This window comes from Echiichthys vipera, assembly GCF_963691815.1.
Source record: "Echiichthys vipera genome assembly, chromosome: 7".
NCBI lineage: Eukaryota > Metazoa > Chordata > Actinopteri > Perciformes > Trachinidae > Echiichthys > Echiichthys vipera.
Genome location: NC_139832.1, coordinates 22,449,228 through 22,463,234, shown reverse-complemented (window position 1 = coordinate 22,463,234; position 14,007 = coordinate 22,449,228). Strand labels below are relative to the sequence as shown.

The window sequence follows — 14,007 nt, the reverse complement described above, 5'->3', positions numbered from 1 at the left end:
CACCTGAGAAATAGTTTAATTCCAACAGGACCTATGATTTTTCATTTATTACAATATTTTGTTATTATGTAATATTAAGTGTCTGATAAATAATTGTTCAATGTACTTCTCTGTAGTCTGTAGTGTACATCGCACAAACAAGACCACCAATCGTGTGGTCACTGAGCCATATCAAGAAGTGATGTTGTGCAAAGGTAGTTTGGCATAAGTTTAGGGCAAACAAGAACACAACTAGAAGGGATAGAAAAGTTGGTACTAGGTTAGATCTCTGGAGGTCAAAATGACTTTCTGTCCAGGAGGGAAGAAGACAGCAGTGCCCTTGGAGGAAGCCATCATCATGTTAGATAGGGAATAGGCCTGATGTACTGCACATGAGGCAAAGCCAACAGATGCAAAGAGTGCTGTTATTTAAGAGTGATAAGTGATTTTCTCATTGGTGATTTGATGGACAAGATATCAGCGGGCCAAAACCCAGCCAGGTAATTGGTCGAACCTGATGGTGAGAAAAGTGGCTTTCCAGGACGTCCTGTCAAGGTGGAGAAAACCTTAGTGTGGGCGATCACTCCTTGATATTGTTGCAGTACCCAGAGAGCTGCAAAATCTCTCTATCCCAAAAGCAATTTCAGTTAAAAGCAACTGGACTTGATTATTTGTCTAGGAAGACGTTTCAACTCTCATCCAAGAGCCTTCATCAGTTCAAGTACGCATCTGACCGATGATGTCACTGGAACCTTTTGTGCTCCAAGTGCCAACGACAGTCGTTAGAGTGGCAGTCGTTGGTGGGAAGTTGGTTTTGACTTTGTAAGTGCTCTATTGAGTCTTAACGACAGTCGGAGTCACCGGAGGCCATTTGTGAACAGTTGTTCTTTGAGGTTAGATTTGTTGAATCTCCTGGGAAGGGATGAAAGGGGCCGCATTGTAAATTGGAGGACTCTGCTGTCCACGTACATCTCAAGGAGAAAGCTCACCCCTATGGTGACTACAATGTCCACATCCTGGACAGAGAGGACAGATGGTTTGAAAGAGGAGTAAAAGAAGCCATCTATGCAAAAGTAGAGAAACCATCGCTAAACAGAGGAGGAGGTCTGAGACACCACTTATCTCAAATTTACAATGCTGCCCTTTCATCCCTTCCCAGGAGATTCAACAATCTAACCTCAAAGAACAACTGTTCACACATGGCCTCCTGTGACCCCAACGACTGTCGTTCAGACTCAATAGAGCACTAACGAAGTCAAAACCAACTTCCCACCAACGACTGCCACTCTAACGACAGCCGTTGGCACTTGGAGCACAAAGGGTTCCAGTGACATCATCGGCCTTGTGAGAGGTTAAATACCTTGACCTCACACCAGTTAGTTGGACCAGTCCCAGCCTGGTCAGATGCGTACATGAACTGATGAAGCCTCTTCGATGAGAGGTGAAACGTCTTCCTAGACAAACAACCAAGTCCAGTTGCTTCTGACTGCAATTGCTTTGGTGATAACAATGGACAAAATTGACAAATGAGAATATTCACAGGCAAAATCTCTCTATATATGAAACTTTTTTAACTGTCCACTCATTTAAATGTCTTTCTTCCTGTACTTTATGAATCAATTGGTTCCTACTCATTGACAGTATGAATACTAGTACAGTGCCCATTCAAAACTTATTGCTGCTTGCAGTTAGCTTGAGAACCGCAACTTCTTCCCACTCGACTTAGGTTGTTAGAGCACCAGAATTTTAAACTTTGATACAATAATGGTTAAAAAAAAAACGATAATTGAAACCTTTCGATTCCATGAAAAAAAAATTAAAAATACTAAAAATTGGAATACTAAAAATTCTGCTGGTACAGTAAAGGCCACCGAACAATGTGCTATTCCATCTGGTTACGACGTCTTGTTGAAGCATCTTGGTTTTCATGCCGAACTCCGTCTGTCCGACTATTTTCCTTCCATTAGCCACAGAGTCACAGATGCTTCGCTGGTTTAACACTGCATCCTTTACTGCTAGCAGCAGTATATGAGCTATACAGCCCAGGTTTTTAATACCACACTCATCCACTGCGTTCTTCATATTTTGTGCGTTGTCGCGAACTGCAACATGCACATTCTAATGTCATTCATACTGCCATCTAACAACTTGTGAACAACCAAGGAGATTGTGTCGCCTTCGTCTTCAGCATGTAAAATACTATGCTGCGTCACTGCATCCTAAACTCTGTGTTGCTCTGACATCTCTCCATTAATGTATGTGTATAGGACCTGTTTGTGCATATGTGCATATTTTAGGCCTGTGTGTGTGTTTAAACAACAAAAGTGAATTTCCCCTCACGGGACTAACAAAGGCATGCTTTCCTTTTTGCTCTTTACTTTGCGCCCAGAATATGCGCCATCTAACTAGCAAAAGTGGGGTAGGACACACCCTAAATGCAATGGCGCCTGTACTTTAGATCCCCTTAGATCGTCTAAATAGAGCCCACTTTCTTCGGCTGTTGCTGTAGCAAGTGACTGAGAGCCGTTGGGCGATGTAACAGTTAATAGGGGTCACCTCTCAATGTGTCTGTGCTGTAAAAAACTCACACTCAACACTGCACTTCCTTGGGTCCTACAGCAATACACCGGCCAGACACAATCGTAGTTAGATGCGTTTGCAGAAATGTGAAATTTGTTAAGATGCATAATCCATTGAAGTGAACAACATACTTTAAATATTGTCGCAGGTAAACAATAGTTTAACCTTCACCAATAACAAAGCAGATGATGATGTTCACTGTGATGGATTTCTACTAAGTAATTTCCAAGTTAATTTTCATATCATGCAGAACTGAGTACAACAACAAATATACAACATTTAAATCAGAAGGTATGGGCTAGAATAAGCAAAAACATCCTTCAGCCACTGGCTTTGTTTACTTGAAAACACGTCTGTGACTGAACTTTCTTTGCCAGCTTGCTTTAAAACCTTCTTTTTGCCTGAAACATTTCCCCAGAGTAACTGCTACAAATAACCAACTAAGTTCTTAAAATAATAAAAAGCTGTCACTAAAAGCAGCATAAAAAAACAAGCTTTGAAAAATTATCTTGCACCATAAAAATCAACAACCTCTTTCACTGGGCAGACCAATTTTCTATCAACTGTATCACTGTGATTGGGACTAAAATAGGAGGTATAAACGAGAACTTGAGTAGGATACGGTGAATACTAAAACAGGCTATGATTACAGTGAATTATAGAGAAGTTCAATTAATGAAGGGATGTTGAAATTCAGTGCACACTGGCGGTGCCCCTCTCAAAGCAAGTATGCACAGTTGTACAAACACAAACACAGCTCCAAAGTAAACTGAAAACTTTCCTCTTCTCTTGAATATCTTTCCTCATGACCGGCCACAATAGAAAAAAAGTGGAACAGTTTTTGACAGCGCTCGGAGAGCTATGGGGCGCTCCTTCACAAAGCCGCTCACATGGTAATCAAGCTGGCGAGCAGGCCTGTGAGATGGTAAACAAAAGAATGACAAAGTGCAGCCCGGGTCCTCTCTCATTCTCTTGCTCTCTTCCCCTGCCTCTTCACGATACTCCTACGCTTCATGCGGAAAAAAAAGATAAATACGGTGACAGTCAGATGTAAAAGATAACTTGGATGACAGGTGAGATGGAACGAGAGGAGAATATAAAATGAGATAAAAAAAAAAGCTGTAATAATACAAGATAAAAGAAAAGAAGTCAAAAAGGGAATATACCATTCAGCTCAACTAAGCAGAATGCCAACACGCTACTGGAGTTTGGCAATGGGTTTCTGTCAGCGGGGGAGAGTCGTCAGACCTGCTGTGGAGCAGTGGGGAGCCTTTCACCACCACCATCACATACTGGATGTTTTTTTTTTTTGTCCTTTTGTATATACAGTATAGCCAGATATAAAGCGCAGGATATATTTTTTATCTCAATGGCAGCCATGTTAGTAAAAAAGCCCTTACGTCAAAGTGTAGAAAACATTCCCACTCACTGCTCAACTTTACCCGACAAGCTTTTATAAATGGAGATTAATCCCTATCCCACCTCCAGATGTGGTTCCACAAATGTGTAAATATTTATAAGTGAGCATTGTCAAGTCAGAATGTGCATGATAGTGACCTCAAATGTAAACAAGGGTGTAAAGGAATACGAGTGGAAAAAACGAAGACAGATGCACACTGGGACGGGCACGCTACATTCAATTTACTCTTTCATATCATTAAAAGTATATCCATTTTTATGACTTTTTAACAGAGCTGCAGTTCTACAAAGTTCTACAAAGCTGATCACAATGCAACCATCATCCCTGTCTATTCTGTTCCTCTCCTCTGAGCCTTTTCTCCCTCTTTGTTGTGAGCCGGCACAGCCTGGAAGAGAGGTGACCTTTTCCATTAACCACCACTACAGAAAGCTCATTCTGAGCAGGGGGGAGTGCACAGGCACACACCCTTTGATGATTGATTGAAATCCGGCAAGGTCTGGATCACTTACAGTAAGGCAACACCAGAGCTGATAAAGCCCGGTGCAGCGTAGAGACACAACGAAATAAAATACTTGTGCGGAGGTGGGGAGCAAAGAGCGGAACAGAGCCTGAGCGCAGGGAAACTGACAAATCTCAATATGACAAGGATCATGATCATCTGAAGCCTAAACTCCCGCCTGACATCTGTGTCTATGGCACTACCTCTTTTCTTTCTCTCCCAGCAATGGTTTCTCATTTCTTAACACTGCTCTGTCTCCCAGCAGTTTCCTAGTAAACTGTCCAAATTAAATGGGTTTTTATCTCTCTACTGAGGAAAATTGTACTTAATTAAATCTTAATGGCAATATTTAACAGTGTGATGACTGCATTATTAGACACCCCTGCTGTATAAAGGTGGATGCACCTCATCCAATTACAGATCAGGTACAAACAGATTACACCAATTGTACACCGTGAAGGGCTTTGTTTATTATAAGTCACAGCCACATTCCCTCTTTGTTGCATCCTGCTGCATGTCCCACCTGTTGCGTGAGAAGGGTGTCCTTCTTACGCTCTGTCCCTCCTCCCCAAATGCTCCCCACCACCACCACCTATTCACAGCAAGCCTGCCAGCGGGCAGACAGTGCCATCATTCAGCTGCTTCCTCTTCTGCTCGGCTAAACACTGGGGCTAAGGTGCATACAGCAGTGAGATCGGGGAGGCGCATACTCACAGACACATGCAATAACCACTCTGGAAAAAAGAAAACTACATCACACATACACATTTCCCTCTCTTTTAGTCTTCTGCGGCAAAGCCGTGGCACCAAGCCAGAACTCTCATCTGCATGAGGGCAGAGCTGGTACCTTGATGGTGGTTTTTTAGGCAACACAAATTTCATTAACCCCAAGGTTAACACACTCTGGACTTGTGTTTTTTCCAATGCTTTTGCTCACCTTTCAGCCTAGCCTCCCCTTTATCTCACAATCCTATATCCACATTTGTTCATCTTACATGCAACACTTGAAGGCTGTGAAATGCACGGTGGGTATGGGAATGAGTGTGAATTATTTTAGAGCTCTTATGAATTCTGTCCGGCAGCACTGTGCATATGTGTTGCTGAGCGAGAGACTACGAGAACATATTTTTAGAAATGCACATGTATGTGAAAATGAGCTAAGGCACTGTACTCAAGAAGGTATTATTTCCACCTCCACCTTAGTCCTTCTGTTGTCTCCACCTCCACCTGGTTCAGCATCAAGGCACATGCGGATGCAGTGTGAGCTATTATGAGGATATCATTCATCCTCGCTGTGGAATTACCCAGAGTGAGTTTTGCTGGGATGGTCAGATAAGCTGTGGGGAAAATTCATGGTTGAGATTCTGACAGTCCCCATCCCAGTTCCCCCCAGACACAGCAAACAATGGACTGACTGCCACATGCTTGTGCTTTTATAGCACTTCAAATGAAATAAGACGTCAAAGATACGGTCACTTCAAATGAAGTGACTGTTTCATATATAATGCAGATTCTCTATATCAGTATCGTTATATCTAATCACTTATCAAGGATAGCGTAGACATACGTAAAGATAAGACTGTCAGATTTACGGTACTTCACAGCACTGAAAACATCAAGGTTTCTGCAGCAAAAACTACCATCTAAAAATCGAATCATGTGCTCGCACAGTATCAGAAATATTTCTGTTAAGCCAGCCAAACTGTATGGCGCTAAAGAATATAAATCACCACATTAGTACAGCTACAATTTCATAATTCACCCCCTTCAGAATGTTGCCTGATGAAAAGCTTTTTTTTTTTTTTTTGTTAAATCAATTTCATCTGATTAACAGAGCTCTTCCGCAGTGATATAGGGCCCAGCATTCCTAAATGGAAGCAATCTTTAAAAGACGCAAGGCCCAGCTGGGTTCACATGTGTCCCCAGTTACACATGCCCAAACCACTTTGTTGATGTAGACTTGCAGGCAGCACCCACGCTGATCTCGTTTTTTTTCCTATAGAGCTGCTAAATTCAACTGTCAGAAACACACCTTATTTACACAACATGACTGCATCGGAAATTGCTTTTTACAAAGCATGTAGGTTGTTTATGTCTTTTTGTTCCTTTCTCCCTTCTTACATTAACGACTGTTCTGTTGCATCAAAGGGGCAAGTTGGCACCGAGCAGCTGCAATATTTACCAATCTTAAAAGGTAATTGACGACATTTATTGTTGCATGAATAAATGATAACATGAAAAGGTGCTGTGTACGTGTCAAAGCCCTTACACACACCGAAATGGCAGAGTGGTTCTGGCCGAGGTAAAGCTGACCGACCGTGAGAACCACAGGAGCTAAAATTAGGGAAAGTGACACGGAGGGCATGGTTACCATGACAGCGAGCCAGCCTGAGGGTGTTGCTGCTGAGATACAAAACGAGCCAAATCCAACTTGATACTTAAGTGCAACTACTGTACATCCAGGTTTGAGTGTGTGCGTGTGTGTGTGTGTATATTTGTGTGTATATGTGTGTGCGTGCGTGCGTGCGTGCGTGCGTGCGTGCGTGCGTGCGTGCGTGCGTGCGTGCGTGCGTGCGTGCGTGCGTGCGTGCGTGCTTCTTTGAAGGGCATCCCACCTCTTAGTTTTCTAATTGGTGGTTTTGGTTTTAGTCGACTAACATCACTTTAAATGATTGGTCATTTTTATGCTTTTTTTTTTAATGCTGAATGACTAATTTCCAAGATACACATGAGCACATCTCTGGTAAACACCAGAATTAAAGTGGTGTTTTTGCATGCTTCTTTGTGGAGAACTCAATTTTACAGATCTGTAAATCAACTAATCCAAGTAATTTTAAGTGTCGACTAAGAATTTATTTTACCAAGGTTGATTCTTTGAGTCAGTTTTACCTTTCCTCTCAAGACATATGAATGCAATACAATAACACTGCAGCCACAGGTGGTGTAAGCTTTGTGCTTTAAGCCTCTTGATCGATATTCAACGCATTCAAGCTACACCAAAACCTGTGAATTCATCTGTCTCAATAAAATAAGCTCTGAAACATCCCACCAGCCTAGCACACTCCTCTCCCGTATGTTGTCTCCATGGGCAACCGAGCAGCCAATCTGTCGGGGCCCCTGAGACTTCCCCTTCCGACTTCCTCCTTATCCATTCAGAGTAGTGATGATATGAAGTGTATGTGTGTATTGTGTGCCATTTACAAATATATAGGCACACACATTTGTGTGTTTGTGTGGGGGTGGCTGAGTGTATGCATGTGTGTGTGCCTCAAAATGTGTAATCATAGTTAATCAATAGAGGCCTGTATGCAGAAGCCAGCCTCCTCCTCCACCTCCTCCTCCTCCTCCTCCTCAGAGGACCTGTTGATGCTGGAAAACAGGGGGGCTGTTGTACAACTGGGTGGCCGCATAAATGTGGCACTCATCTAATATGCACCACAGCGCTGCCTGCCAACACACTTCCTCATTGAAATTCTGATTAAATAAGGCTAGTCTGGCCAGTGTGCAATCTGAAAACTATTTAATTATACCTTTTTGGCTTCCCCCGTCATCAGTTACAAGAGCTACCTTGGCTTTTAAGAAAAGATAAATGAATGCCCTAAGAAACACCCACATGATCATTAAAGTCCCATTGGTATTGCTCATTGTGCAATTATTGTATTTATTTGACTGGCCTATTCATGAACAAGAGAGGCATATGTAAATGATACATTCCTACACTAAGCAGATTTAAGATTGTTCTTTTGTTTGTACGTTCCTTAACCTACAGTTTTTCTTAAAGATGTTTTATGGGGTATGAAGTAACTTCTAGAGTTTTTGAAAAATAAAAGGTTTCTCGGACTACTGTTCATGTGTGCTATTACCTCCCTGTTATCGGATCCTTCTCTCCCATCTCTCTCTCTCTCGGTCTACTTTCTACAAAAAACCCAAAAAGTTGAGTGCACTGCCTATCGCCATTCAATCACCAGTCCATCACACAGCTCCATCCTGTGCTGAATAATTTATTGGCAGAAAATGATGGTCCATTTCAATACCTCTGCAGCTGGCTAGGTGCTCTGAATGATTACAATTCTGAATCAAAATCCCCCTGACGACAATTCTGCCTAACTAATTTTCTTTTCCTACCAAGCTTGGTCAAGGCAATCAACACTTTCCGAAAACACCTTCTATTCACTGCCGCACCCAGATTCTCGTCAGTCCACAAAGTTTAACCAGACACTTTCCATTACCATGCCATGTCTGGATTTTCAGGCTGGTGACCGTTTCAATTATGATGCCAGTACTCTTAAAGTGATACTGATACCAGTAGAGTACTTCATTTGATACCACTTTTTTCCTACTTCAGTCGATTCCCATCAGACTGTCTGGTTGTAGCTGCTGCAGTGATGGGCCAATCACATGTCACATTAAATCAAAGAATGCTTGCGAAGCAAGCAAAATCGTACAATAGTCATTTTTTTCTAGATCTATAAGGATCTAAAAGGATCAAAAGCAGTCGAGCTGGACCCAAACATTTGACTATATATTATAGCGGTTAGGTCGGTATTCAGTTTTCAATTTTGATATTTGGATATTCGTTGTTTTTCTTAAAAATGCCTTTTAATTAAACCGATAACGTGTTCCAGTGTTTGCATTTCAGCTCAGTGTTCTTTTCTCTCCATGGAGCCGGGTGCAGCAGGGAGCTGCTGGAGAGCAGTCGCTAACTTGTTGCTCAATATAAGCTGCTCTGTTTAAACAATGTTAGGCTTCAGAAATGTGCATGCAAGCTGAAATTAACCAAGCTAATTTATTAATTACACTGTAACACTGCAGCGATGTGCCATCCATCTCAACCGGGAATGGAGACAAGTCTGTCAGAGCTGCGTTAACTACAACTGAGGCTGGCTTCTTCGCGGTTCACCGATACCCAGCCCTACTTTTTTTTGCATCTCTACGAGGATACGCACAAGGAAGTTCATGCACATTACTGCCAATTGCAAAGAGCAGTTGTTGGATCTAATGCACCAAGAAGGTAAAGGCAGCCGACATGTGTAAACAAAGCAAGTTACAAAGCACTCACAAAAAAATCATTGCACATGTTTTACAAAGTAGAAAATGTATTCAAGACGTTTGTTAGATCTTAAGGATACACATGGTGTGTTTTGGTGAGAAAAGCTGAATATATAACAAAGCGTGTTTGTTTGCCATGAAGCCTCTGCAGGGTACCAATGCCTCTTCTCAAAGTCTTAGGCCTCTTCTTCCTCATTATGTTGACCCAGTCAACCATCACATTAGCACACTGAGGTGAGTAGGCTGAAGTTTGAAACACTTAATAGACTACAAAATCATCATCATCTGCTGTAAACTGCCTCCTAAACACTCCACAAATCATTATTCACAATTAGATGAAACGCAGCCTCAATGGGGCACTTTATGCCAAGATGTTTATATTTCTCATAAGTCTTCTGGTCATATGCCAATAAGACATTATCTAGTGGATGAAGTACTGTACTAGCAGCAATCTGCCTGATACGTGTGCTTGCTCAAGGAGAGGATTTGCCTGAGATAAATCTAATTTTCTCCAAAATGGGGACAAGGAGAGCGGAAATTTGACAAATTGTCATTTCATATTAAAATAAGGGAGGACTCGGGCCAAAAATTAAATTACATCATTCCTACCTGCCCCACCTCAGTGCTAAGAATCAATGAAGATTTTTGTGTGCAGAGAATACTGTCAGCCTGGTATGAATATTTACACACTTCACGGAGTCCCATTTCCAGTAATGGCTACATCTCACTTAGAAACCCTTGGTGCGAGAGGGGGACATGTTATTCATAAGAGGTTAAGTGAGTTGACCTGCTCAGATGCCTGCTAAATGGAAGACAGTCAATTAGACACACAGACCAGCAAAGAACAGCATAACAGCTTCCTTCCTCACCAGACGAGTCACAAAGGCAGACTGTTAGTGGAATCCTTAAAATGAGGAACACCGTAATATAGAAAAAATCAGCATTCAACGGGCTCTTGGATTTCCGGGAATTAAAAGTGACCGTCAAGCTTGTAGAAGAGTTAACACAAAATCAGCAGCAACAGTGAAGCAAAATCACAAGGGAGTGCACAATGTTATTCGATACATCAATAAATCAACCAATAAATGTACTATATGGTGCAATAGCCCTACAGGCAATATGACCTTCATGAGGCTTATAGGAATAAATGGGAAATTTATTACGGGGACACTGTGTTGGTTCACATTACTAGCCTAAATCCTTCTGACATAAACTCACCACTAGTTAGCTGCAGTTACCAAATGCAACAAACCAAAGCGGCAGCCTTCAACCATAAGTATGATTCAGAGCTGTCACCATCGGAAACTAAATATGGTCTGTCGCTGGGAAAAAAACCCACGGGTGAGATCAGAGACAATTAAGTGATCCCTGTGTGTCATAGCCGTGTGTGTGTGTGTGTGTGTGTGTGTGTGTGTGTGTGTGTGTGTGTGTGTGTGTGTGTGTGTGTGTGTGTGTGTGTGCGTGTGCGTGTGTGCGTGTGCGTGTAGTCTTCAAGGACATCATAATCACTGAGTATCACTTTACACAGACAGCTGCAGGAGAGAGTACACCACCATCCCATGTTGAATCTGTAGTAGGATTTCCAGCACCTTTCATCAGTATTCCTTTCATTCATAGTTGTCATTCCTGTACAATACTCTGCATCATCCACTGTTACAACCAGCCGTTCATGCTGTGCCCGGAGTCTGAACTCAATCAAGTACTGGTAACAAGAAGCATCACAGCGGCAGGTGGAGAATTGCCCCCCTCCCGTACTGCCCAATTCTTGATATTTTTCCAAGTCTGGCTGGCATGCCAGTGACCTCTGAAGGCACCTTTATGAACAGTCCTTTGATTATTAATGTTGAAGGCGGGGGTCTGGCTTTCGACCTGACCCGACACCGCAGTGCTCTTTACTTAGCCTGGAGAAGGAAACTATTGTTAATTTATGAGACACGCTACCTCTCTGTTACTTCTGCTCTGGTCCTACCCATTACACTCCCCCAGGAAGAACAATCTCTACATGAAAGTCAGGAGTGCAGTTGTTTTCAGGGCCGCGTTTTTCTTAAATTCATGCAGCCGACAACGTTTATAAAAAAGGCATTTTATGTTTATTCTGATCTCATCATGAGTTTTGGTATCAGACATCATATTTTCTTTTTGATATGTTACTATGTGGTGAATTTACGGTGGCCTTATCATGCTGTATAGCATTTTTAGCTTTGAGGATGTCACCTTAATATTCCTGCAGGAGCTCACTGTATACTCAGTGGTGGTTTTATAGTGATGATACCCTAGTTTATGGTATTACCTCCTGAGCTATCACATCAGTACACATAAAGGGGCTGTTAAACGTCCTTTTAAATGTCTTTTAAGGCTGTTAAGCCACATCCCTTTACAGTCTAAAAGTGTAATACGTGGATGAATGGAAAAGGTTTCCCTCAGGAAAAGCCTACCTTTTCCGTAGTTGAAGTGGAGTTTGATGGTCTTGCCCTGGTTGATGTGCAGGTATGTGAACCACACGGCGGAGGTGAGCAGCACCAGCAGCAGCAGGAGCTTGAACTGCTTCCGGATCTTCTTCACGGGGAAGCGCAGCATCCTGGCTCAAACATCCTCCGGTTGCCGCCCGGTAGATAGTCAAAACTGGTCCGGAAAGTGGTCAATCGGGCGCTGCTGTGTTTTGTTCCCGGCTGTACGCGGATCTACTGATCTACCTCTCCCAGGTCAGAGCAGCAGCAGCAGCAGCAGCAGCAGCATCCCAGGCAGCCTGCGAGTAAACAGCGAGTGTTAACTACAGCCTTAGAGCGCCTCACATTCCCCCGGATCCACGGGGTGACAGCAGCGCCAAGCTCGTCGTATCCTCAGATCTGGGTCCAAACACCTCTGTGGCAGTCATTGCTTATGAATGCAACCCGGTTTTACCTCCTTTACCCATGAATAGCGGGGCTTGTAACCAGGCTTCCCTGCTGGAGGCAGGCGGCTGGGGAGGGGACAGCCGGGAAAAGGCTGCAGATCAAAAGCCGCTAAATTCAGTTAAGAGTGTGACCGAGGGAACAAAATAGCAGTCCAGCGATAATCTACACAAATCCCCTGTAGCTCAAGCCTTTGCTGACACCGCGACGCTGATTGTTGTATCTGCTACTCAAGGATCATCCCGGGCCACGGGTTTAGCGCCAAAGTGCCAAAGAGCAAGAGGAGACATTTAGTTTCCATGTGGAGAGGTAGACGGACAGAGCATCTCCACTACACTCCGATCCTTACAGAAATACGGTGCTCCCGTGTTATTATATTGAAATGCCTTCAGTGAAATGCGACAGGATAATGCCAGTGAAGCCTTTGACGGACGGCCAGTGTGAAGTTAACCCGATCAGGGAAAGGTTAAGGTGGCAATCAACCAAATGGCATCGCCCCGTAGCTGCGCTCCATCTATTGTTTAACAGAGCTGAAACCGACACTCTGGCTTCCGATCAAGAGCAGTGGATTCAGATGGAGCGCGTTTTTATTTGAGTCCCGGGAGAGGAGGGGCGATCAGCTGTCATCCCCACGCTCGGGCTGGTTTGAAACCCCGCGACGAGTAAATAATAAACCGATGTAGATTAAAAACTGCCAATCCTCCATGGCGGCAGAACAAGAGAGAGGTTTAATAGAAATACTCGGATGTAAATGTCCGATTTACGGTGCAGGGAACAGATGTCCACGCGCTCCGGCTGGTCCGCTGTCTCGCGGCAGGTGCGTTTTGCCCAATTCTTCCAAAGTACCCGAGTCCACGGTGCGTGCGAGAAAAGATCACGAGCAAACTGACCTCACGCGGATAAAACTGATAAAACACTGATATGTGACGCCAGCGGCCATGCACTGCCTGGTGTTGTTATTATGGCATGAGCTTTTTTCCCTTTAACACGCCGCAATAGCATCGTCCAACTCGCTTGTCGCCTCGCGCGGGGAGAAAAACCAGCTGAGCTCCAGGAAGGGTGTCGCGGAGAAACCAGCAACAAGCAGTGATGTAACCTGCCGGACAGAACATGGTTTTTTGTTTTGCTACAATGAAACACGGGTTGGTAAGGGTATCTCCTTGCACTGCACAGCTCCGTACGCCCATCAATTGAGCATCTTAACGGTGCAGAGCAACCTAACGTGAGCGCGTGGGGAATGACGAGAGTGGCAACCAATCGCAACCCCGCACCCGGTTCAGAGGAGGCGGGATGATAGCGATTGCCCTCACCGTTGCCTGTTAGGCTCCCAGTGTGATCCATCATCCAATAGCTGAGCGTAAAGCCTAAAACTTGTTAAGCTTTCCTATTGCGCCTCCTTCCTCTCAATTCAGGGCTCCATGCTCGATGAACACTGAATAGTGAGCCTGTGAATGTTCTCATTCGTCCAGGTCATCGTTATCCTCAAAGCAATTTCAGTCAAAAACAACTGGACTGGTTGTTTGTCTAGGAAGACGTTTCACCTCTCATCCAAGAGGCTTCATCAGTTCATGTACGCATCTGACCAGGCT

General features: G+C 43.6%; 1 protein-coding gene across 1 annotated transcript in view; it reads right to left on the bottom strand.

Annotated features, from left to right (window-relative positions):
• The window catches only part of b4galnt4a (beta-1,4-N-acetyl-galactosaminyl transferase 4a), a 160,081-nt gene extending 147,962 nt beyond the window's left edge, over positions 1-12,119 (bottom strand). Inside the window, exon 1 of the mRNA XM_083917326.1 lies at positions 11,963-12,119. Within this exon, the coding sequence (XP_083773452.1) occupies positions 11,963-12,104 (142 nt within the window). The 5' untranslated portion in view covers positions 12,105-12,119. The remainder of the gene's footprint in view (positions 1-11,962) is intronic.
• Positions 12,120-14,007: the final 1,888 nt, after the last annotated feature.